This window comes from Vidua macroura, chromosome 31, assembly GCF_024509145.1.
Source record: "Vidua macroura isolate BioBank_ID:100142 chromosome 31, ASM2450914v1, whole genome shotgun sequence".
NCBI lineage: Eukaryota > Metazoa > Chordata > Aves > Passeriformes > Viduidae > Vidua > Vidua macroura.
The window spans coordinates 1,958,323-1,984,505 of record NC_071601.1 but is presented as its reverse complement, the minus strand read 5'-3'; the positions used below and the strand labels follow the sequence as shown (position 1 = coordinate 1,984,505).

Sequence of the window (26,183 nt, the reverse complement as noted above, 5' to 3'; positions counted from 1 at the left end):
AAGCAGCTGCTTAGAGACTGGATTTTGCAAATTTTACCGTTTCAAGACAAAATTGTTGTTAAAAATGAGCTTTTTTTTTTTTTTTTTTTTTGCACTCTTGGGGCTCTGTGAATGGAGAGGAGGATGGATGTGTGCAATTAAAGAAAAGCAGATTAAAATGCCACATTTGAGCCCAGGTAGCCAAACCTCCCTGGGCAAGCCAGTGGCGAGCTGGGACTTGTGGCGTTGGTGGTGCTGGTGACTGGATTTGTGTTTTTGTTTTATAATTATTCCTCGGGAGTTCCGAGCACCGAGATGCTATCGGTGGGGGTGAGTCACAAACAGCCTGGTTTCAGCGTGGCCAAGCTGAAAGTGTGGGGTTTTCTAAAAATATTCTGTCCTAATCGGTACGATCCCCATGTTTTCACCATTTTTGGGTGCTTTTCTTCCACTGAATTTTTCTGTCTTCCATTCAATTCGTCCATCTTCCGTTCATTTCCTCCAGATATTGTAAAAAAAAAAATCAGGATTAAAACTCACAGAAGGACCTTGTAGGAGAATTTGAAGCAGTTTGTTTGCCAGCTTAGGAACTGAGAGGTAAAATATTTTAATATTTTCATGGATTCCCAGGTTTCTCAGTGTGTTCTGTCTTTGTTGTGTTTTGTGCTCCAGGTTTTCCAGGACAAAAAGCAGGAAGCCCCTGGAGTGCTGCCCTGTCACCATGGGCTCCACCGTGTGGGAATGTGGTTGAAACCTCAACATTTAATCCACAGAGGACTGAGAGGGGAAAAAAAAAAAGGGGAAGATTTCTTCTGGAACCTGTCTGGATTGAGCTGAGGATGCTGAACACAAAAACTCTTCCAGCTGGGAGGAACCTCAAGCAAGGCCTGGAAATATTTTGGTGAAATAAATTTCGGATCCGCGAGGAGCCGGAAGATCTGCTGGCCCCGTTGCTGGGCTGGAAGGATGGCTGTGGGCTGGGTGCTGTGCTCCCTGTGGGTTTTGGGGGTCTGGGTGGCCCCCACAGGAGGGCACAGCCTGTTCTCCTGCGAGCCCATCATCCTCAGGATGTGCCAGGACCTGCCCTACAACACCACCTTCATGCCCAACCTCCTCAACCACTACGACCAGCAAACAGCAGCTCTGGCCATGGAGGTAAACCTGTTTTTTTTTTCTTTTTTCCCCATAAATACATATTTATTTTTATTAATATTTCTTCATTATAAAATTTTTCATTAATATATATATTTATTATTTTCATAAATGCGTCTTTATATGCTTAATTTCGGCCTTTAGTTCACCGATAATTGATAAGAGAATCCAAACGGAGGAAAAAAAAAAATCAAATATAACCCCAAATATCATATTCTAAATAGTCAAAATATTCCATGACTACAGGTCCTGCCTAATTGAGTATCACTGAGTGGGAAATGCTTATTTTAAATACCTAAAGTCTGATTTATACAAGACTTCCTCAGTCTATTTTCCATCCTACCCAAGGAGTTTCCTCATTTGATATTCTGTGATGACACTAAAAAGAATGGAAATTCAGAATATTAAGGTATTCTGTGAGAAGACTAAAAGGAATGGAAATTCAGAATATGAATCAAGTTCTTGCTCTCAACCTGTTCAAAATTCCGTGAGGGGTTTGTGCAGGTTTGGTTTATTTCTATTTTTTTAAAGAACCCTTGTGGGTAAATCTGTGAGAAATGAAAGAATAATGCTGTTTTTTCATCTTGGAATGCTCTTCCTGACAGCACAAAACCGAATTTCATTGTTCTTGTTCAATAATACAAAGCTTTAGCTTTGCGTGGTTTGTGTGTGGAAGAGTTTGGGAATTAAATGTGGTGGATTTTTAAAAACTGAGGTTCTTTCCCTTAAATTTCTTTGGAGGAACTGTGGGCTTGGATTGCAGTGGCTCCTTTGGGTCTGCAGGTTCTGATTATCCTGGATGTGGAGCAACAGGAGTGAATTTTGTTGTAAAACAGAGCAAAAGGAGTGAATTTTGTTGTGAAATCAAGCAAAATGAGTGAATTTTGTTGTGAAATAGAGCAAAAGGAGTGAATTTTATTGTAAAAGAGCAAAAGGAGTGGATTTTGTTGTGAAATAGAGCAAAAAAGGAGTGGATTTTGTTGTGAAATCGAGCAAAATGAGTGAATTTTGTTGTAAAATTGGTTCTGGCAAATTCTGAGGCACTGGAGCAGAATTCCCAGAGGATCCCTGGGAGTGTCCAAGGAGAGGCTGGAGCCCCCTGGGCCAGTGGGAGGTGTCAGGGCTGGAATGGGATGGGATTTAAGGGCCCTTCCCACCCAAACCACGCTGGAATTTCATCATTTCATTTATTTATTTATTCTCTAACCTATTTAAAACCATTTTTTGCTGCTTTCTTCCAACCCCCCTTCGGACTGTGCTGTAGTCAGAACCTCCTGAGGTTTTGGAAGGCTCCGTTTTTATTCCCCAGGCTTTTCCTCTCCTGATGGAATCATTCCAGCTCTCTCCCTGCAGTGTCCTTCTCCAAGTGCTGGCCTTCCTTCCTGCAATTTTGCTGCTTCATTCCTGGGATAATTTGAATTCCCTTCCCCTCTCCCTTTTTTTCCCTAGCCTTGTCCTTGTCCAGGGCACATCACACCACTGATGATTTAAAATCCCATTTTTTCCCTGATAATGGCCATCATCCTGCTCATTTTTCAGCCTTTTTGTTGCTTTCAGACAACTGTCAGAAACATAATTTTTATTTAAAACCCATTTGCTGAAAGGAATAAATTCCGTGGAGCCCCAGCCTGAGCCAGAACGATCCTGGTGCAATTATCCCGATTTTTGTGGGAGCTTTCTGCCACGGAAAAGGGAACTGAGGAGGGCTCAGAGGTTGCTTCTCTGCCCTCTGTGGTGCAAAAACTCGAGTTAAAAAGCAGAAATTACCTGGCACAAAAGGCTGCAATTCACACCAAAGCCATTCTTAGGCTTAGCACGGGGTGCGTGGGTGGCGTGGCTGTGTTTAACACTCCCTTTTTGCCAATAAAATCAGCATTTAAGGCGGTAATTCCGGGCTGGGGAGGGATTATGGGCCACTTCTGAGTAAAGTGAATGCTGTGAGGAAAGCAGAGCTTCATCGAGATTCAATTCTTCCAATTCAGAGCTTTGGGAACCAAAAAAAAAAAAAAAAAAAAAAGACTGAAAATCCACAGCGTTTCATAATTATGTTCCCATTCTTTGTATTAACTGAGATTGCACTTTAATGTAAGACTTCAGAAGAGGGAATATTTTTTATTATTTGGCTTTTTAGGTGTTATTTAATGACTCAGTTGTTGTGGAGCACTCGAATGCTGGGCTGTTAAATGTTAATGTTGCATTGTGGCATTTTCTGGGAACATCTCTGGTCTCCAAGTCGCCTCCCTGGTTGCTGTGAACATAAAATAATGTAGAAACAGAATCAGGGTGATTCATTTTGTGTACTGTAGGGGAGGCCTTGTAAATCTCTCGTTTCCAGAACCTCTTTTTCACAGCAGTTCATGAATTTTTTTATTTTTTTTTTTTTTAACCAAGAAAAATTCAGCTGGTTTGTACTGAAAAGGATGCAATAAAACAGAGTGGAGGTGAAGCAAAAATGAGAATTATTGTTAAGCTGTCATCTTGCCATCAATAAATTCAGTGGACTTCTCTTCCAATACTGCTGATTGCTTAAAAACCTATTTATTAGTTTTTGAAAAAATCAGTTAAGTTGTTTTTTTGAGACTTTAAGCTGATGTAATTCCTTCATAATTATATTAAAGTCACATCTTCAGGTTAGAGAATCAGCAAAATCAGGGAATGCCAGAAAGGTTTGGGATAAAGGAAACATTAAAGCTCATCCAGTTCCAACCTGGACACCTCCCACTACCCCAGGTTACTCCAGCCTGCCCTTGGGCACTTCCAGGGATGGGACAGCCACAAATCCTCTGGGAATTCTCTTCCACAGCCTCCCCACCCTCCCAGGGAAGGATTTTTTTCCAACATCCCCTCTAAATCTCCCTTTCTTCAGCCTCTTGAATATGGAATATTCCATCAGGGTCCCTCCGCTGCTGGAATCAGCTCCTGCTCCTTGATTCACTCCTGGGAAAGATAATTCCTTCAGCTCTGTGCTTTAATGCAGGAGGATTGGAGGGGGGGCTGCTGCTTCCAGGGGCTTGGAGCATTATTTTATTCCCAAATATCCCTGAAGGATCTTGGTGCTTTTGGCAGAGGACAAACACCAATCCAGCCTGGCTATGGCAGAGAATGAAACGAGATTTATTTTGCCTCTGCTGCAAAAAAAAAAAATGTTGCCTCTGCTCTTCTAAAAGCAGCAATAGAGGAGTGGTGAGTCCCCAGTGATGAGGAGCTGCTGTCCAGGGCAGGAATTTCCCAGCTCCTCTGGAATTCCTGGGATGAGCTGTCCAGAGCTGGGAGCTGTCCAGGGATTCCGGAGGGTCACTCCTCCTTCCCTGTGGTGCTCTCACACGCAGCGTGCTCTGAGGCGTCCGTGACATTTTCTGTACCCTGCTGACAGGCTGCTTTTGGGCAATATCCATTAGGAATAGCTGCTTTTTAGCAGTGCTGGTAAAACTTCCCTCCCAAAACTTCCCTCCCAAAAATTCCCGAGGACGCTGCGGCATCGTGGGGACGGCGCCGCTGCCACGGCTCCGTGCGTTCCATAAATCCTGGGCTGGTGGAAAAGTCAAATTACCCCTCTCCCCCCCCCAGGGAGCTGACCTTGTTTTCCCATCTCTTTGGATTATTATTGCTCCAAAGAATTATCTCCTGTCCCTTTTCCACTTAATAATTCCTTGGGCCTTGAAGGATTTGCTGACGTGTGGGAGCAGCGAGCAGTGGGGTTTGTCTGCCTTAATGCAGTTTTTGTGGGCGAACATTTTGGTCAGAAAAACGTGGAATTTGGTGGCCTGTCAGAGCCTGTGGCCATTCAACGACAGCTTCTGTCACAAATAAAGAAAAGCAGTTTAATTTGATGATTGCCAAGCTTTTTGAATTAAATAAGCTGTCTCCACTTCTTTTTTCCTCACCCTGGTTTTTATAGGACCCCACAAACGATGGTGGGAATCAAAGAGGCTTTAAAGGACAGGAGCCAGACGTGGCTGAGGGCTGGATCTGAGTTTTCTTTTGGGATTAAACTGGAGGTCAAAGGCTCTAAAAAGGAGCTGATGCAGTCACCATATGGCCAGGGAGATAATGGCTCTTCTTCTGCCTTCCATTCCCATTTTCCCTATAGAAAAAGAGCAGCAGTTGGGACTCAGGGATGCAGCTGGGTTGGCCAGGAGGTGGAAAAGGGGGAAATGGAGGAATTGGGTTATCCTGAAATTTGGGGTTGGCAGCATGAGGGAAGAAGGTGGAAGAGCACAATGTCCACTCGTGTGCTGATCCCTCCAGGGAACCAGGCCATTGATATAAATAAACCCCCCAGTCACAGAATTTTTGGAATATTTAGAAATGAATTTGCCACAGAATATCCAACTACAGATGTGAGGACATTTGATTTTTTTGGAATTAGTGGTTTCTTGTCTGTTTTGGTGCTCTCAGAGGACAATTCCACTGACCTACCACAGAGCTGCAAGGTCTGTGTGCCCCTGCCAGCCCTGTTTTTGTCACCTCTGGAGTCTTAGTCCGTTTTTTCACCTTTTTTTTTAATTTGAAAAGAACCAGAGTGTGTTTAAAATAGCATCAACAGAAGGCATAGCTATATTTATTCCCAGCCCAGTCTCAACATCTGGGATAAGAGGAATTTTTCCAGCAGAGGTAGGTCAGGTATTAAGTGGCTCATTTAGTGGTGTTTCTTTCCTGATAATCACCAAGGGTGGGGAGAATGTAGAGTGGGAAATCCTTAATTTCTTACCCCCTTAATTCCACCTTTATTCCTTTTCTTCTTCTGCCTTCCCTGTTCACCACATCCCAGATTTCACACTTCTCCTTGGCTTTCTGTGTTCCTCAGCTCTGCCTCCCAAACTCCTGGAAGCACAGGCACATAAAGCTGATGGAAAAGGAGTTTTTAATCAGCTGCTGTTTTGTAAGCAGCCTGATCTTAGGCACTAATTTGCAGCAAGGATTAATTTTCTCGTTAGCGCGTGCGATTGTGATCCCCTCAGAACAATGGAGCTGTGCAGGATCACAGGGATACCAGCTGATTAAAGCCTTCAATTTCATTCATTTTATATTCTCTCATCTCCAGCTGGAATTTTCTACCTTGGAAACAGCCACGTGAAGCCTTTGGATTTGTTTTATTGTGAAAGCAAAGCTTTGGAATCGCAGAGGTTCGGGCAGAGCCCAGGAATTCCTGATAATGCCCTTGGGAATTCCTGCTCTAGGAATACCTGGGGCTGGTCTGTTTGAAATGCAGCAGCCTCTGCTTCAGGCTTGATCTGCAAAGGGCATGAGAGTCAGGCAGAGGTGAAATCCTTAGTGGGAAAGAACAGTCTGGGAAGAGCCAGAGCTGTTACATCCCCGAGCGGGTTTCGTACAGAAACGAGCGTGATCTGACAAGTTTGTAAAACGAGGTTTCTGAGGGAGCAGTGCCTCGCATTAGAGCCGTCAGCTGCATCCTTTTCACAGGAAAATCCAGTGGACTCCGAGATCATCTGAGTGGACGTTGCAAATGCCATGAGCAGTGAATAATTTTTGGTTGTTTGGACAGGAGCAGCAGCCACGGGAGGTGATAATTTGCACTCAGATAAAACGTGCGGCTCTGTGTTCCGTGGACCTGCTCTGAGCTTGGTGGGGGCTGGAGAAAGAAAGGGAAGAAGCTTTGGAAGCAGTTAATCCAGACACAGTCATGCCCAGGAATAAATTCTGGAATTTTGGGCTGCTGCTGCTGCCGTGTGATTTGTGTTTGGGGGATGTGGTGTTGAGGGGACACAGGGAATGGCTTCCCACTGCCAGAGGGCAGAGTTGGGTGGGATATTGGGAAGAAATTCCTCCCTGTGAGGGTGACAAAGCCCTGGAATGGAATTCACAGAGAATTTTTGGCTGTCCCATCCCTGGAAGTGTCCCAGGGCAGGTTGGAGCAGCCTGGGATAGTGGGAGGTGTCCCTGTTTGGCATTTGCAGGTGGGATGGATCCTTCCTGGCCGGAACAGTCACGTGGAGCAGTCTCTGAACATAAAATAATGTTCCTTCAATCCCTGCACTCCAGGAAACCAGGGAAAGGCACCCCAGGGCTGAGCTGCACAGGGCAGCACCAAAAAGAGATTTCCTTCTAAAACAAACACAAAGCACACAAGGGGTCAAACTCCTGCCTGGAGATCACCAGTGCCCAAATATTAAAGCAAAATCACAGGTGTGAGATACCCTGAATTTTTTCCCTCTTACTAACACATGTTCCTCAAAGAACAATTTAGGAAATACTGATTTTTAGTCTTTTATGTTTGTTAACGAGAACGAGATGCCACGTGAGTATTTTTAAAATGCTGACTGTGGCAGTGAGAGGAAAAGAGAAGAGAATAAAGGTTTTGGGGTGCTGTTAAAATGACAAACCAGTGCTTGCACATTGGAGATGAACTCCGTCACCACGTCCATATTTGCTTGAATCCCAGATTAATTCTGATCCGAGCTGAAATCGGAGAACCAAGTTAAACCTTAATAGCTTAGTGCAAACATAGGGGAAGGGAAAAAAAAAAAAAAAGACTTTTATGTAAAGATTCAGTTGAAAGTCAATGCTGCACATCTTAATCAAGATGTATTCACAGGGGGATGTTTTCGGGGTCAGGGAGGCAGATGGCTCTGCCTTGTGGCTCATTCTGCAGCAGCTGGTGGAGCCTTAAGGAGGAATTATTAGGAAAGGTGGAACATGCACGGATTTATTTGGAATAGTTAAATAACAAAGCACTGCACAGTCAGTTGTAGCTTGGCAAATGTAAATTTAGATGCCAGAGAATGTCATGCTGGTGGGGCATTTTGGGAATGTTTGTTTTGGCTTTTACCACTCTCACCCATTACAGGGTCACAGATATTCCTTCCCATCTTTGTATGATTTTTTTGTGCAGAAAATAGGCAATAAATAATGTTTGGCTGCTTAAAAGCAGGGTGGCTTGGCTGGGATGTGCTTTTTGTGTTGGAAATTGGCTTTTCCCTGCTTTTTCTGGTGCCTGATGGTGGTTCCAGTTATAGGATGGATCCAGAGGGAAAACCACACCAGAGGGAGAAGACAAGGAACAAATGTGGAATAACTTCAGCACCAAGGAGCAGCTGTCACAAATATTTGTCTTGCTGGCATGGCTGCAGTTTCCTTCTTTGTTCTGGGGAGACATTGGTGAGTTTAGAGGAAGTTCAGATGATTTTTTTGGATTTGGGACACCTTCCACCATCCCAGTTCCTCCAGCCTTTCCTTGGACACTTCCAGGGATCCAGGGGCAGCCACAGCTTCTCTGGGAATTCCAGCCCTTGCTGTGACCTCCTCTGGAGCTGCTCCAGCAATTCCATGTCCTCCTTGCTCTGGGAGCACCAGAACCATGCTCAGTTCAGGGATATATTTGTGATATTCCCCAAATTTATCCATTTTCTCCCCAAAATGACGTTCAAAAGAACATCCACACAAATCACCGGCGGTTACATGAGCTAAGGGCGGCGTGAAGAACTTGCTGTTGTTGCCTTGGTTTATTTTGTTTATTTATTTATCTTCAATAAAACACCTGCTGCTGTTACATTCCCGCTGAAGACACAACAAGTTTTCCTTTCTGTGTCATTAGTGGTTTTATAGGGCTCGTCCTCCCGCTGTCTCTTTTACGAGGTGCAGTAATCAGAACGTGCCATATTTATATTTTTATGGAGCAGCTATTTCTGGTTTTATGGAGTGGATGGGTGAGGTGCAGTGCTCCTAGACTGACTGACAAAACACCTCCAGAGCCCTTCAGTCGAGGGGATTATTCAGCATCTTCACAGGAGAATATTAAATTCTCCTGTCGGATTTGGGGAATCGCTTCTTCCCGGTTCCTCTGTGATCTCCTATCACCCAATTTGATGCAATTAACTGGACGCAGAACCAGCACAGAGTTGGATGCTCAACCCTTCGAGTTTTCTTTCATTTTGGTTTAAGACTTCAGAAAGTCCTGGCGTCACGTTTTTAACACCACCTTTCCCATTTTCTTCCCATTTTCCTCCCATTTCACGATTTTGGCCGGGATCCTCCCTGGCTCCTCCCGTGTCCCGCGGAGTTGTTCCTATGGTTACCCCCTTCTTTGTGGGGGGACAAAGGTTGGCATCTCGGTCCTCCCGAGCCAAATTCTGCCCTTTGACTCCCTCCCCTTTTCACACCCCTCGCTGAGCTTGGCCTCCTGCTCCATCCCAGGCTTGTCAGCCGGGGGGTTCCCATGGAAACAGGGAAGGAAATTTGAAAAGAGAAGCACAAAGGGCTGCTTAATTTGAATTTGAACAAGGGGAGGAAGGCTCCTTGTAGTTCATCTTTGTGCGGGGTGGAAACCCCGAAATTTCTCTTCTGAAAGTTGCTTTCAATTTGTAAACTTGTTTATATTCCCTGTTTCTTGATTTGTAGGACAAAAGTTGTCATGTCCATGGCGCTGAGCGAGGAGAAACGTCTTTCTTTATAAATTTATAGATTCAGGGAAACAGCTCTGGTCAGCCACTCGTTTTCCTCTCCCCCCTCACAGCTCCGAAAACATCACTCGTGTTTTTGACATTTCTCGCTGAAAACTCACATGTATTACATATTTTCCACTCCATAAGGACTCGATCAGATTGTCAATTATCTGCATTCTGTCTTTGTCGGGGAGTGGGTGAATTGTGTGTCCTTGAGAATCAGCAGAGCCAGTGCTGAATCCCTGCTCCTGAGAATTCATTTTCCCTCCTTATATTCCACATTTCAACCCTCACGGTGCAGGTGCAGCACGGAGCTGTAACTGCAGAGGATAATGAGGTTATAAAGTTTGACCTTGGATTTCAGGTTTGCTGCTTGTTGTCAATAATGAAGGAAAAAGAAAAAAAGTCAAGGAAACAAAAGTATTGTGGGATGGCGACATCTTATCTGAGTGTTTTGCAAATGTGTTAAATTATAAGGTTTGATATAAATGTGTTAAAGGACAGGGAAGTCACTTTGCCTCCAGGTTTTTCTCCGTGGCATTTTAATGACAGATTATCCAATTCTTCTTTACCTCACCTCCAAGAAAAAGCAGTTATTTGGGAATCTGCCCTCCAAATCTCGTGGCTAAAACACCGACGCTGCAGAGCGCTCAGACATTTTCTTTCCTCTTCCTTTGCAAATCATTCCTCACAATAACCTTCATTAAGTGGCATCACAAAAAAGGACAATTCTCCAGATCCACCGGCCGCTTTTTTCCCTGGCACCACGGGAGGCAGGCCGCTTTTGTCCGGGAATTACAAACTTCCAGGCTTTTAAAATTTCGCCTCTGCCTCCCCTCCCGCTTTGCAGTGGCTGCCTTGAAGGTTCCAGGGTCACGGAGGGGACTCGGGAGAGCCGCGGCCAGGACGGGCGGGGATCCGTGGCTTTGGGATGTCCTGCGGAGGGAGCTGATCCATCAGAAAGGAGCAGCGGGGTGGATTAAAGGACCAATTTTTGATCTCTGGCTGTCGGTGCTCATCCTTGAACTGGGAAGCAGTGGGAGCCGGGAGAGAGGGAAGAGCTGAGCTCATTAAGGGACGCGCGGACACTCCTCCCCACTCTGCTGCCCCATCGCGCTGCTTCAGCTCTTCCCTGCCCTTCAGCCCCGCTCCCGCTCTTCCCTCAGCTGCATTTTCCAGCCTTTTGGACACTTTTATCAACACATCAAAGGGATTTTGCAGTTATTCAGCGGGAAAACGCACTGCACTTGCCTTTCCCGTTTCCCTTAAGGAATTCAGTGCAGCCTTTCCTACTTTTGCAGTCTGATCCCACTGACTCCATTCTGTGTCAATTCCCCTTTCCAGACTCACCTGCAGGATATCCCATCCACATCCTGACATTTTTAGATCATTTACTTTTCAGAAAGGTTTCAAAGGGGTTCTTCCACAGCATCCACAGATATTTGCTTTTCTTTATTCCATTTAACTGGGAAAGAATTTGGAATTATCCTCTGCAGAGCAGTTGCATAACCTTTTTGTCTTCCCTTGTTTCCCTCACCCCTGTCCCCTCTCTCTTTTTAATCCCATTATTGTTTGGCTTCATCCTACTTGCGAGTGTTCCAGAGAGTTTCCCCAAAATCTGTGGTACAGAAAAGAGCTGGGAACAAAATCCCTCAACAGGGAGAAAATCCCAGACTTTTGAGGGCAAAATATTCATTAATCTATTTTGAGAGCGCTAAAAAAACCCTTTTAGGGTGCCGCAGGAACAAATAATTGGGGGCACTATGGGAATTCCCATCACTTGTTTATCTGATGAATTATTAACTGGAAAATCAAGCCAGGGGCTTGGGTTTGTCCTCAGTTTGATGGTTTTGGTGAGGATTTTGGGATTGGTTGCTCAGAGCTGGATAACAGCTGTCTGGCCAGTGCAGAAGTGGGATACAATTGCAATTATTTTTAATTCTTTGCCCCTGTCGTCCCCTGTAGCGTTCAGCTGTGACCTCATTAACTCGGCACTGAATGGAAGGGAGAGTGTTGCCTGATGAATCTTAAATTTTAATTTACAGCTGCTGTGTTCACACATGTTTTCTAGAAATAGTAGTTTGAAAATGGTTAAAAATTGAAGTCGCCCACTAATTATCCTAATTCCTCTATTTAGAAGCATAAATTAATTTTCATTTAATCCGTTGGAGTAAATTGAGGCATTCTCAGTCTTAAATTTTCTGTTCTGTATTGTTGTCTGATGAATAGAGAGGCCTGTTTGTAATTCCTTGATCGGGTAAAAGAAATTGATATTGGGATGGACAATTTCTTTGAAAAATTAAAGAAAAATAAATTCCAATAAATTCAGCCAGGGTTTGTTCAGAGCCTACAGGCTTGCTGTAGAATTATAATCGTGAAAGAAAAGGAAAATCTCTTTGCAAAGACTGAAGTTTTCCCCCAAAGCCACCTCAGTTCCTCGTTGTTTGTGCCCAGCTGTGCCGGTGGCACGTTGGAAGAATTCCATGGCTGATACCAAAATACGGGAAGTTGTTCCTGAGGTTCAGCTAAAGCTCACCTTGTACTTCTGTCGTGGCTTTATTGGCTTGCTCACAGTACAGGATGATTTTGTGGGGAGCCCCAGGGGACACTGAGAGAAACACTCCTGGTTTTTCACCCACACTTTCAGGTAAATTTACAGGTTTTCCTGAGTAAAATCTGGGTTATGTCATAATCCGGCCACATCTTCCCAATTAATGCATGGGAAGGGTGCCGAGTGCTGCAGCTTTACTTTTCTGCTGATGGAAATTGGCTGAAATAATCTCCAGACCCTGAGAATCCTCACAAATAAAACAGTCTGGAGTTAAAAACTGTGAAATACCTGTTCTTGGGGAAGGAGGGAGAAGAGAAGCTGTGGTGGAGTAAACACAGAATTAAATGGGAGGCGCTGCCCAGATGAGATTTGGAGGTGGAGCTGCTTGGTTTGGATGGATCCTACTCCAGTAAATGCAGAGAAATGAGGAAGAAATTCCTCCCTCAGAGGGTGGGGAGGGGCTGGGATGGAATTCCCAGAGAATTCATGGCTGCTCCATCCCTGGAAGGGTCCAAGGCCAGGTCAGAGGAACCGGGGGTAGTGGGAGGTGTCGGGGTTGGAACTAGAGGAGCTTTAAGGTCCCTTCCAACCCCAACCATTCCATGATTCTGTGATTCCATAATTCAGGGGACAGCGGGGATGCAGAGTTTGTGGAGAACAGACGAGGAAAACCATCCTGAACTATTTATGCACATGGAGCAACCTGCTGATTTTTCAATCACTTCCACCAAAAGACAGCTCAGTGTCCTGGACTGGCAGTGCAGCCTGCCTGGAAAGCCAACATGAGGGAAAAAGAATATAATATTTTATTAGAATTATTCTAAACAATACATTTTAATTCTTTCTCTGTGGAATATCCTTGATTTCGAGGCCCAGAGATGTAAATTTTCTTTCCCATCCAACATGTGTGTGTGGTTTTGCTGGGATGTAGATTTAACAGATGGTCTGCAGAGTTAGATTGAGACACAGCTGTTAAAATATCAGCATTCACATTGCAGACACGTTTTGTTCGTTATCCAGAATAATTTGTATAACTTTAATCCAACAGATTATGTTCTTACTTCAATTTACATCATATTATTTATGGATATTGCTGTGGTGGATCAGGGCTGTGCTCTGCTCCTTCCCAACACCAAAAAACACTTTTTTGGAGACTTTTCCATGGAGATGCATAATTTTATCCCCTGAGTACCTTTGGGGTTTAATTTGGGCAGTAATTTGGGTCATAATCTTTGTGGATATTGCAGGATCATTCCTTGAAGGATTTAGGTGAGATTTCTTTTCATAGAAGCAAAATTCAGCAGAATTCACTCATTGAAGCAATTCCCGAGGAGTTGCTGGTCCTGATTGTAGCCAGGGAAGACAGGATGGTGATTCCTTCTTGGAGAACAGTCTCCAACATTCCCAGCTCAAGCATGAGTGGATTTATTCCAGAATTCCAAGGGAGTGAAAAGCAAAGCTTCCTGAATTCCTTCAGCCTGGATGGATTGTCACTCACAGCCTTTCTGCCTGCCAAAAGTTCTCCTCCTGGATTTCGCAGCTTCCTGCCCCCTCCTGGCTGCCAAAATTCTGCTCTAACAGCCTCGTGCCTCTTCTCTGCCACGGCAAGAAGGGTTTGTCTGCCGTGCTGTGGGGCTGAGGCTCTGAAATTCCCTTTAATTTACCTTAAACCCAAGTCAGGGCAGCAGAGAAAGAGGATAAATAAACTTCTGCCCCTTGTGAAAGTGACCTAGGTGACAGCTGGGATTTGCCCTCATTTTGTGACCATTTGATGACGACAAAGTTGACATTCAAGGCAGTCAGAACCCTGCAGGTCCCCCTGGTTGGTCTGCCAGGAAACAGTTGGGCTTGAATGTCAAAATTCAGGAAACTTCTGCCGTCCTCATCCCGGTGGCAAACACAGAGATGGAATAGTCTGCACTGGCTGGTAATGTTGGACACCCTTGGCCATCCTGCTGGGTGGAAAACCACAGCCAAGTCACACGAGGAGTAGTAGAAGTCATCGAGCCTTTGAGAATAAAGAGGAAATTCTCTTCAGTGGGAGTGTGCCGGAGTCTTCCCCGGATTTGGGTGACTCCGGATGGTGGTAAAATCTCTCCTCCAACCCGTGCCTTCAAAGAAAGACTCAGTAGTCTTCAGTCGTCCGGTCTCAAGGCAGTTTATTGTATATTATCTCAAGGCACACAGACTCCCTGACATTGTCCCTGACTCTGTCTGTCCCCGTCTCTGGCTGTCCCCCTCTCTCCTCCCCGAAGGGAGGGTGCCATCTTTTATATCACACATTACGTATTAGGTGTTTATAGTTTTTCCCCAATGCCTATTACCTATGTTGAACAGTGACTTTCTACTCTAAACCAATCTGTGAGTGCCAACACCACCAAGAACATGGAGAATAGGAAGAAGAAAGAAGGAGGACAGGGCACGCCCAAATCCCTCCATCTTAGAACCTCTGACCCCCATGTACAAACCTCAGACCCCCCTGTACAAGGCCTAAAACCCCCCTGTACAGCACTCAAAAATCCTACCTTTCACCTTGTGACTACTTATATTATAATATCTAAACTTTTGTGATTTCTTGTTCTTCCTGCAAGGTTGGTAAATTGTTCCATGGGTCAAGCTCAAGACCACAGGGGTCCCTGGCCGCCTGCCAGGGTCTCAGAGGCTTCTGCCCTGGGCCCAGAACATCCAAGAGTGTCTGAGGGACACCTTGGGTTCCGACAGGAGTGTCCAGTGATTCTCACCTTTGGAAGTTCAGCTTGTGTGGTTGTATTCTGCAGGGTTCTGATGTTGTGTGGCTGCCACCCTGCATTTTTAAAGCTGTAAAATTGAAAAGGGGAGGCGAGTACAAACGGTGACTTTGAATTTTGGCTGTGTCCTTATCTGTATTTTCCATCCCATTTGTGATTTATAGAAATCCCCCCTTTTTTTGAGCACTGAAGAACCTGATCTGGCTGTGAATTCCATCCAGTCAGTGTCAAATCCTCAAACAAATCCCACCAAACTCTTTTCCTGCTTTGCTCAGCAAGAGGAATGTTTGAGCTGTGAGGTGCCAGGCTCCTCTCTCCTCTTCTTTTCCAAGGAGACCTCCCTGGGGCTGGTAGGAATTGTGTGACCCTGCCATGTGGGTCACACAATTCCCCTGTGGGAAGGAGGAGGAGGAGGAGGAGAAGGAGGAGAAGGAGAAGGAGAAGGAGGAGAAGGAGAAGGAGAAGGAGAAGGAGAAGGAGAAGGAGAAGGAGAAGGAGAAGGAGAAGGAGAAGGAGAAGGAGAAGGAGAAGGAGAAGGAGAAGGAGAAGGAGAAGAAGGAGAAGAAGGAGAAGAAGGAGAAGGAAGGGGAAGGGGAAGGAGAGGGAGAGGGAGGAAGAGGAGGAAAAGAAGGAGAAGGGGAGAAGGAGAAGAAGGAGAAGGAAGGAGAGGGAGAAGGAGGAAACACTGGAGGAGGAAAAGGAGAAGGAGAGGGAGGAGGAGAAAGAAGAAGGGGAAGGAAGGAGAAGGAAATGGAGGAAGAGGAGGAGGAGGAGAAGGAGGAGAAGAAAGGAGAGGGAGAAGGAGAAGGAGGAGACAGGAGGAGGAAAAGGAGAAGGAGCAGAAGGAGAGGGAGGAGGAGGGGGAGAAGGAGAGGGAGGGAGAAGGAGGAGACAGAGAAGGAGAAGAAGAAGGAAAGGAGAGGGAGGGAGAGGAGGAGAAGAAGGAGAAGGAAGGAGAGGGAGAAGGAAGAGACAGAGGAGGAGGAAAAGGAAAAGGAGGAAGAGGAGGAGGAGAAGGAGAGGGAGGAGGAAAAGGAGGAGAAGGGAAGAGAAAGAGAAGGAGGAGGAGAAAGAGAAAGAGAAGGAGGAGGAGAAAGAGAAAGAGAAGGAGGAGGAGAAGGAGAGGGAAGAGCAGAAGAAAAAGGAGAAGGTTGTTGTTGCTCCACTTCTCACCACGGGTCTCCTTCCCCTCCCCACGGTGAGAGCAGCACTGGAGCTTTTCCCAGCAGCCTGGGAGCTGTGATCACACTCCCACTGGGAATGTCATCCTTGCAGGAGATGGGAATGTGTCATTTCTATGAAAAACTGGATTTTGACAACATTTACAGCTCCTGCCCCAGAGGCTCTTCCTCACCCAGGCAAAGTGTCTTTATTTAACAGTATCTAAAATACAATCCAGAGGGTGGTGCATTTATTTGTGGATTTATTTCCCTGATAATATCCCTCTGGAATTCTCCCAAGCCCATCACAGCAGGCACATGGAGAAGAAGGAGGAAGCCCAAACCCTCTCAGCTGCCACCAACCCTGCAAATGGAAATGGTTACCAGGACCACCCATCTGCATCCCCCCATTCCCAGATCACAGATCCCACATCCAGGAGAAGTGCAGATTGACAGATGGATGCTGTCTTCCAGAGGAACTTTGGAATTTAGCATGCAGCAGGAGACATCTTTAAAGAACAAGAGCAGATGGCTTTGCTTTTTGGACCTATAGGCAGAGATGAATGCCATTCGCTGTCTTTTAACTACTTCCATCTTTATCCTCTTTTTTTTTTTTTTTTTTTTTCCCTGCAGAAATTAACCTTGGCTGTCTGTCTGCAGACAGAAAGCTTGGGATGGTTTTTTATGATTGCTGCCCTCTCAGAGCATGGCAGGTAAAATAATTGGCCTTGGGTTTTAAATTAAATAACAGGGTGAGTGCCTAGTTGGACCTATAGCATGGAAAAAATATAATTTAAACCCACAGTAATTACTTGTCTTTTTTTTTATTGTTGGAGTTTCGTAAATAACTATTTAAATGCAGACATTTATTTTTTAGTGCTGAGGTAAAAAAAAATGGATTTTTTTCCCTTCCCAGCCCCTAAAGCAGTGCAGTGTCAGTCTAATCCTCATTGCCATCAGGATTTTTCCAGCTGCCATCAAATGATGAGATGTGGGATATTGAAAGGCTTCATACAGATAATTGGGAATAGCTTTATTCCATGCTGAAGGGGAAAAGCTCAACGGGCAACATGAGCTGTGCCCCCGTTTGGCTTTTCATACGTGTAGCACTGTGAGAAACCAGAAATAATTCCAAAAATAAAAGTACACCTCAGTTTCTCACCAGGGAAGTAGGTGGTGAGGTAAGCTGGGATGTGCTCTGTGCCAGGAATTCTCACTGAACGTGTCTTGGCACCGAGCACTCGGAGCAGGCTTGGGCAAAGTCACCTTTTGCCTTCAGAAAACAGAATAAAGGGTCTGCAGTGCCAGAGCCACATTAAATTGGGTGAACTGGGTCGGTTCCAGGAGAAACAAACTCACTCCTGCACACCTGGCTGTGTTCGTGGCTGCCACCTTTGATTTCGTGGCATGATCCAGCCAAACTGGGTGGGAAAAAGTAGAAATGGTCCTGATTTTCTGCCAAGTAGGTGCCCCAAATCCCTGCTCTTTGCTCTGCTGTGCCTGTGTGAACATTCCCCGATTTTCTTCAGGAAGCAGCAGCTGGGTTTGGGTTGAGGCAGGATTTTACTCTTCTACTCCAGCAGCTCTTCGGCTCCAGGTGTGAACCTGGAACAAACATTTCCAGGTGGAGGGTGAGCACCAGGAGGGCTGCAAGATCCAGGGAATCCACAGAGGTTCACAGGAGTCTGGGGTGATGGAAAAGAAATTTTCGGAGTCTGGAGGAAACCGATTGTGCTTGTAAGAGCAGGAGGCTGAAGGTGCTCGGTGGAAGCAGGAGCTGTCTGCAGAGTTAAATCCAAACCAGATCCCATTCTCCAGGGCAGGCAGCCTGGAAGGCGTTTTGCCCTTTGAGACACAATTCCCGATTTTTTTTTTTTTTTTTTCCCTAATGAACAGCGAGCTCCATCAAAGGCCGGGAGATTGAGGACAAAGAGCAGCTCGTGTGGCTGCTGGGAGCCGGGATGTGCCCCGAGGCAGCTGCTTCCACCCGGGAATTGCAACAGCAATTGAGAGTCATAGCATCACTCTCTTCCCAGGAGCCTGAGGGGAGAAAAGTTCCCTCCTTCCCTCTCTGAGTTTATGAGGATGTTTCCTGTTTAGTTCTCTGATCAAAGAATAGAATGTATAAATAAACAGAATGGGGAAAGATCACCCAAGTAAGTTGGTTTAAATCCTGCAAAGCCGCTTCCCAAATAACAGCCAAGTGTCTGTGTACAATAAAAGAATTTGGTTTATTGTCTCCCAGCGCTGTGAGGTCTGAAATTGGAACTCTGTTCCGTGGTGTGCTTATTATTTGAGTAACTGCTCTTGCTTTGTAACCAAAAGTGAGGATTTGCTAAGAAAATGATTTGGAGTGGGGGAAAACCTACACGTTCCATCTCTCCTTTGGCTTCCATCCCTTGGAGGACGAACTTTGGGGGTTGGAACGAGACGATCTTTAAGGTCCCTTCACACAACACCTGAGTGGCAAAGTGAAGGAGGAGAAGAGTTTATCTCTTCCTAAGTAAGCATTTATCTCTTCCTTCTCTTGGATTTCCCAGGATTGAATCACTGAAATCAGTCTGACTGCCAGGCCTCCTCTTGCCCTCTTCCTTTTTCCTCCTGGAGTTGTTCACCAGGCGTTTTTGTGAGGCACATCCCGTTTAACAGAGAGCCTTTTGTTCCGCTCGATGCCACGACTTGCACTGCGTCCTTGGGCAAGAGCATGAAAAGAGTCTTTTAATCTCCCTGTGTTTATTTTTAATAGGGAACAACATAATCAGTAGGTGGAGGTGACCTTTCATCTCAGGAGCTGCGAGGGGGGAAGACAATTTGGAGATAATTTTTGGGGTGCTTACGGAGGGAGCTGCCCACAGGCACAAATGCTGGCTCAGGGCGAGCGAGTCTCTTTTTCTGTGTTATCAGGAGTTGTTGTAGGGATTTTTCTTCTGTTCTCCAGCTCAGCTTCTTCATGATTTTGAAGCTCACAGGATCCCAGGATCATTTAGGCTGGAAAAGATCTCAGGGATCTTCGAGTCCAGCCTGTGACCGATCCTCACCTGGTCACCACCCCAGAGCTCTGAGTGTTGTTCCTCGGACACCTCCAGGGATGGGGGCTCCAAAGCTCCCTGGGCAGCCCATTCTGGTGTTTCCATCAGGAAATTCCCTCTGAATTCCAACCTGAAGCTCCTCTGGCTTTCCTCCTGTCCTTCCCATTTACCTGGAGCTGTGTTTGCACACCTTGAGGTGCTCTGAGGTCTCTTCCTAAACAGTTCAGCCTCTGCAACTGCACCAAAACCAAACAGATCTTTTAAGAAAGGCTAAATTGCAGGATAAAAGGAACTTTAGGAACATCTTTTCTAAGTGGGAGGTGTATCAGATTAAAGTAGGGGAGGAATTGTCCGGAGAACTTGAAATTTAGGAGTAGGTTTGTGAAAACTTGCAGTGGCAGGAGGCAAAACTTTGAGATTGGGGCAGGCATGAAAGCAGGAACTCTTTTTTATAAAGTTGTAACTTAATTTTCTCATTTTCAAGGCTTTTTGAAAAGAAGGGAAGTTAAACTCTTACCAGAATAGAAGTGGAGTTCTTGTTTTATTTTCCCTTTCCATCAAGTAGAGACTTTCACCTCCATCTTTTCCAGGCAGGTGTTGTAACTCCCTGGAATCAATTTCTCGGATCCATGTGGTCAAACAGTGGCTTTAACTCTGCTGTAGGCAATAAATACTCACAAATAAATACATAAATAAAAATAAATCTGAAGTACATGTCCAGCCAAACAGAAAGAGTTCCTTGAGTAACGTGAGCCTGTAAATGTAAATATTTCCCAACTGCTGCTGCCTTTTTCCTGGTTGATAACTCTGGAGGCTCATCCTGCTCTTCCTGCAAGTTATTGCTGAATTTCAGTTTGAGAAATTAAGGGAATTTAATCAATTTGGTAAATAATAATGATGTTTAAAAAAAAAAAACACATTAAAATCATAGCATGGTTGTGTCTTGTGTTCCCAAAATTAACCTTTTGCAGAAGGAAGGAGAATTCTGGGAAGGATTAGAAGAGTAAAGAGGTGGTAAGGGAGAAGTGAGACTTTTCCTTATAATTCCTACTATTTGCCATTTTCTGGTCACAGAAAATGACCTACTTTTTCCTGTTAGATCAGTTCTACTCTATGGTTTGGAAAAAGAAAATGCTGAATTTGTTTAAAGCACTTCTCAGGAAATTGCTGCTTGAGAATGTAATTTTTCTGCAGCTCCTCTTCAGCTGCACTTGTAACAAGATTTAGGATTTATCTGTATTTATATATAGCAGGTTCGTTTGTCCTTCAGCTAGCACGCTGCAAATTCCAAGGATTAGAATTCCTGCTCCTTAATCCTGCTGGGCTGTGGAGAAAACCCAGCTATCCAAATAATGGGCTTTTTCTAACAAATCTCTGTAGAACAAAGCTGTTGATGAAGCCACTTGTCCCTTTGAGCTGTGATTTGAAATATAAATCAAGAGAAGTTTTTCCAGTCCGGGGTTTGTTTTATTCCAAACAAACCTGGAAGTCCTAATGTATTCCAATATTCTCTAATTGCACTCTCACGGGAATATCATTGATCTTACATTGATATCCAAAGAGTTGGTCAGGCTTTGGATGGTGGTAGGTGCCACAGAGATTTGGAATAAAACATTGATTAATTCCTGGAGAGTTTGAAGGACAAACCACAAAAACCCAGAGCAGAATGAACCCACACTGGACAATGACGTGGATTATCACCACGCAGCAGCTTCTTCTGAGACATGAATCCCTGTCCTCTTTATTTTTCCTTCTTTATCCTTCAGGAATGCTCCAGACCAGCTGTGTTTGCCTAACTCTGACAGATTTTCTCTCAGAGCTTCCAAGGTGTGTCGCTCTCATTGATACCCAAACCCGTTATAAAGCACCACAGGAGCACGAGACACCAGTTATTTGTTTTGATACTTTTATTTTTTCAGGTTTTGATTTCACGGTGCTTTCTGATGCTTAGGCAAGAAATGACATCTTGGTTGTGCCTTCACTGTGATTACAGCCCTGGAAGCTCCGTGGTTCTGTGGGAATTTAAATAACTGGGATAACGTGTGGGCTGGGAATGAGAGACACGTACACCTTCATGAAAGAACTGAAATCCACCCTCAGGGGGATTTATCCCTCAAATTCCCACTGATTTTAATGCAGATGGAGGACATCTTGGGAATATTTTCATTGTCCCCATTGTCACCTGTCTTCCTAAAACCCCCGAGTTCCATCCTGATGATCATTTCTCCCAACAGCCAGAAGGTCGCGGTTGCGGTCGCGATGAGACAAAAAGCAAAACATTCCACCAAAGAGCTGCTTGCAGCTACTAAATCCTCTTTTTTTTTTTTTTCCTTTTTCTTGCCAGCCCTTCCACCCCATGGTGAACCTGGAATGCTCCCGGGATTTCCGGCCCTTCCTGTGCGCCCTGTACGCCCCGGTGTGCATGGAGTACGGGCGGGTGACGCTGCCCTGCCGCCGCCTCTGCCAGCGCGCCCACAGCGAGTGCTCCAAGCTCATGGAGATGTTCGGGGTCTCCTGGCCCGAGGATATGGAGTGCACCAGGTGGGAAAACCCCCTTTTTTTTTTTTTTTTTTTAATTTCAGGATAAAATTTTACTCCCATCCAGGATGTTTTATGTTTTATGGCCCCGTAAAAAGCAGGTGTTTTAAACATATTCCGTCACACGCGGCCGTGTTTTCCTTCCCATTTGCCAGCAGCCTTTCCTGAGGTGGGAAGTGAGTTCCTCTTTCTGCCCAAGAGATCAGCTGAAAATTGGCTGGGTTTGATGAGGGTGAAATCTCAAAGCTGTTTGCAGAGCATGTACCACATGCTGAGCTGCAAACAGCTGTGGTCAGCTTTACACTGCACAAATAAATTTATGGAAAAACGATCCAGTGGTGTTCCAAGCTGTTTGAGACAGAACATGCATGAAATTAAAAGTAGTATCTTCATGCTTTATTGTTTTTTGTGACTCCAACAGTTAATGACACTGAGGAGCAGTAACAGGAAGAAATAGTTTATAGTTGGATTGGAGAGAATGAAAAACAATTAAAATTATTTTAGTTAAAGAAGTCAGAAGATGTTTCTAGGTTACTGGGATTGCTCCAATCTCCCCTTTGAAACTCCAGAAGTCCTCAGCCTCCAGTCAGAGCTTTATTTACACAAATATCTCCATGATAATCCCATTTATTAATGCTGGTGTCAACTACACAAATATCTTCATTCATAACTCCATTTATGAAAATTGGTGGCAGTGCTAGTTGGAATTTTGGTGTCACCACCTCACTACCCTGTCTGATGGCAGCGAGTGCAGTTGCTTAGGAAAGGCTTTAAAATGTTTTTAAAATCCTGCTGCCATGGGCTTGAATTCACAGATTTCCTGGGATGGATTTTGCATCCTTACCTTCATCCTTAAAGCTCAAATTGGCCTCTCACCTGTTTGATTTTTAAACTTATTTTATAGTTTCAGCATTGTGCTGTGGGATGAGTTTGTGACTAAATAGTGCAGAATGTGATGGATTCCCCATTTTTTTTTTGGATTGTCTGGTTTTGCTCCAGTTGGTTTGCCTGAAGTCACACCTAGAAATCCTGATTCTTGCATCAGGAACAGTGTGGCCGGCAGGAGCAGGGAGGTCATCCTTCCCCTGTACTGGGCACAGGTGAGGCCACACCTCGAGTGCCGTGCCCAGCTCTGGCCCCTCAGGTTGGGAAGGACGTTGGGACGCTCGAGAGCGTCCAGAGGAGGCAACGAGGCTGGAGAGGGGCTGGGAACACAAATCCTGTGAGGAACAACTGAGGGAGCTGGGGGTGGTCAGCCTGGAGAAGAGGAGACTCAGGGGTGACCTCATCACTCTCTACAACTCCCTGAAGGGGGGCTGTGGTCAGGTGGGGTTGGTCTCTTTCACCTGACAGAACCAGAGGACGCAGCCTCAATCTGCACCAAGGGAAATACAGGTTGGATATTGGGAAAAAGTTTTTCACGGAAAGAGTGATAAAGTTCTGGAATGGCCTGCCCAGGGAGGTGGTGGAGTCACCATCCCTGGATGTGTTTAAACAAAGCCTGGATGTGGCACTCGGTGCCAGGGTTTAGTTGAGGTGCTAGGGCATGGGTTGGACTCAGTGACCTTTAAGGTTTCTTCCAACCTAGCGATTCTGTGAATTCTGTGTGAAATGAGGTTCCCAGTCCTTGTAAATTGTGAGTACTTTTCTTGTAAACGCCTCTTTTTAGGTTCCCAGACTGCGACGAGCCCTATCCTCGCCTGGTTGACCTCAGCTTGGCCGGCGAGCCCACGGAGGAGGCCCCGATGGCCGTCCAGAGGGATTACGGCTTTTGGTGTCCTCGGGAGCTGAAAATCGACCCGGAGCTGGGCTACTCCTTCCTGAGGGTCCGGGACTGCTCCCCTCCTTGCCCCAACATGTACTTCCGCCGGGAGGAGCTGTCCTTCGCCCGCTACTTCATCGGCGTCATCTCCATCGTCTGCCTCTCGGCCACCTTGTTCACCTTCCTGACCTTCCTCATCGACGTCACGCGCTTCCGCTACCCGGAGAGGCCCATCATCTTCTACGCCGTCTGCTACATGATGGTGTCCCTCATCTTCTTCATCGGCTTCCTGCTGGAGGACCGGGTGGCCTGCAACGCCTCCAGCCCCTCCCAGTACAAGGCCTCCACGGTGACCCAGGGCTCCCACAACAAGGCCTGCACCATGCTCTTCATGGTGCTCTACTTCTTCACCATGGCCGGCAGCGTCTGGTGGGTCATCCTCACCATCACCTGGTTCCTGGCCGCCGTGCCCAAGTGGGGCAGCGAGGCCATCGAGAAGAAGGCCCTGCTCTTCCACGCCAGCGCCTGGGGCATCCCGGGCACCCTCACCATCATCCTCCTGGCCATGAACAAGATCGAGGGCGACAACATCAGCGGCGTGTGCTTCGTCGGCCTCTATGACGTGGACGCGCTGCGCTACTTCGTGCTGGCGCCTCTCTGCCTGTACGTGGTGGTGGGAGTGTCCCTCCTGCTGGCCGGAATCATCTCCCTCAACCGCGTCCGCATCGAGATCCCGCTGGAGAAGGAGAACCAGGACAAGCTGGTGAAGTTCATGATCCGCATCGGCGTGTTCAGCGTGCTCTACCTCGTGCCCCTGCTGGTGGTGATCGGCTGCTACTTCTACGAGCAGGCGTACCGGGGCGTGTGGGAGACCACGTGGATCCAGGAGCGCTGCCGGGAGTACCACATCCCCTGTCCCTTCCAGGTGAGCAGCGCCGCCCAAGTCAACACCCACCCTTCCCCTCCCTCGTCCTTTTTTGCCTGTGAGACCTGAAATGTGTCCTGAGAACAAAGAGATTGTAGAAGATTTGGGTTTGCCTGGGGGGAAAATGGATTCTTTGTGTGCTCCTCCTCTGGAAGGGATGAAAGTGGTGGATTGGTGGATTTGAAGCACTTGGATTGTGAGCCATGGGCTGATTCCAGAGACCTTTTGGGGCTCTTTCCGCTCAAAGGAGATGTTGAGAGTGGAGTTTTCCCTCCTTTGGCTGGGGTTGTGTTTGTCACAGGTACAAGTGCTGGTCATACAAAGGTGTTGTGTCCTTGGGGATGCTGCCCTTCCCTCTGGGAACCTCCCCCACCAGGCCCCCAGAACCTCAGGAAGGGCCCTGTGAGTCCCATCCCAACCATAAAAGTCTCCTGCTCCAGCAGCTGAAGGTCTGGAGGGAGCAGACCTTGGGGCCACTGGGTGATAAAACCAGAAGATGTTATTGAGTACAGGGGTGATTTTGAGAATTTTGCCCCCCAAGGCAGGAGGAGGCTGTGGCTGCCCTTTGGTCCTGGCCTGGCTGGGCTGATCAGCCTGGGGGGGTTCTCAGAGAGGGTTTATGGGGTGGGTGGGTGGGGAAAAGCTTCCTCAGCATGGGCAGAAATTCCTGCAGGTGGTGTGGCAGCTGAGCCGGGTGACAGGGGAGAGTTACTCATTGAGTTCCTCACTCAAAGCTCTGCTGTTCCTGTTAAAAAAAGTTGTTGCCATACTCAAATTATTGGGATAACGCCTTAGGCCGGGTGCTGTTGGGAAATCAGAAGTTCCCATCAGCTGCTCGGTGATTTTCCCTGGAGTTTCTGGGCTCTGTGGCACCTACACAGGATGTAAAGATGTTATTTTAAACCAACCTCAAGACCAGGGCTCGATGAGTTTATTTTTGGTCATTGGAAGTTTTGCTGGTGAGGAATTTTGGCGTTTCAGCTGAGTTCTCATCAGGCTGCTCTTCGTAGTCCTTGTTCATCTGCAGCAGTTTTGGGGCTTTGATGGCCTGGAGGGTTTGTGCTCATTTTGTGCCGGGAGAATCTGTATAAAATCCGAGTTGAATTTCTTCTGAAGACAACCAGAGCTTGCAGCTCGTCAGCTTTGGGGTTTTTTCCAAGAAACTGAGAGTTATCTGCTTGGTTTAATTGAGTTATCACAGGAACAGAAGCCTCTAAGAGCCCTAAGATCAAACTCTCCACTGGTTTATTCAGATGCAGTTGAAAAGAAAGTATTTTAGGGATTAATTGCCTGCTTTTGGGCCAAAATGGCAGATTGGTTTTGGAATGACATTCCTTAGATATTTTCTGCAAATCATTTTAAGGGAACTTTATTTCCAGAGAGTTTTACAGCAAACCTCTATTTTACAGCTGCCCGCAGAGGGATATTTAAAAATTAACATTTTGGCTCTGAAGCAGTTAAAACACCAGCTGAGTCACCAAAGCTCACATTTTAATGCAATAAAATATCACTTAAAGGTTTGGCTTAGGCTTGATAATAATCCTTTTATTACCTTTTAACCCTTTCTGGTTTGTTTTGGTTTCTTTTATTTCTTTTTTTTTTCTCTCCCTTAGGTTTTATTAGGGTGGGACTCTTCCCTCCCATCCAATGTGGGATCATTTTTATGGCAGGAAATCTGTGGCAGTGGGTGTGTGCAGTTCCATTGGTTTGAACTGAACATTGGTCAGAACCATTAAAACCTTCACTGCTGCAGCTTTTAATCTGTTCAAACTGGCTGATGCTTAAAAACAGGGAGAAAAAAAAAAAGCCGGGGGGGGACACGTGGCTTTCTCTTGATTAATTTCCAACACCCACCGTGTGCCAATCGAAATTTTTATTTAAATACTGGAAGTGAAATATTTAAACAATTGAAATTTAAGGATCTATAAAAATCATGAG

General features: G+C 45.9%; 1 protein-coding gene across 2 annotated transcripts in view; it reads left to right on the top strand.

Moving 5' to 3' along the window:
- The window catches only part of FZD3 (frizzled class receptor 3), a 46,150-nt gene that overhangs the window by 4,200 nt on the left and 15,767 nt on the right, over positions 1 to 26,183 (top strand). For both annotated transcript variants that reach the window (XM_054001657.1, XM_054001658.1), the window contains exons 2-4: positions 652 to 1,134; positions 21,365 to 21,561; positions 23,228 to 24,245. In XM_054001657.1, coding sequence (XP_053857632.1) covers positions 946 to 1,134; positions 21,365 to 21,561; positions 23,228 to 24,245 — 1,404 coding nt within the window. In that variant the 5' untranslated portion in view covers positions 652 to 945. The remainder of the gene's footprint in view (positions 1 to 651; positions 1,135 to 21,364; positions 21,562 to 23,227; positions 24,246 to 26,183) is intronic.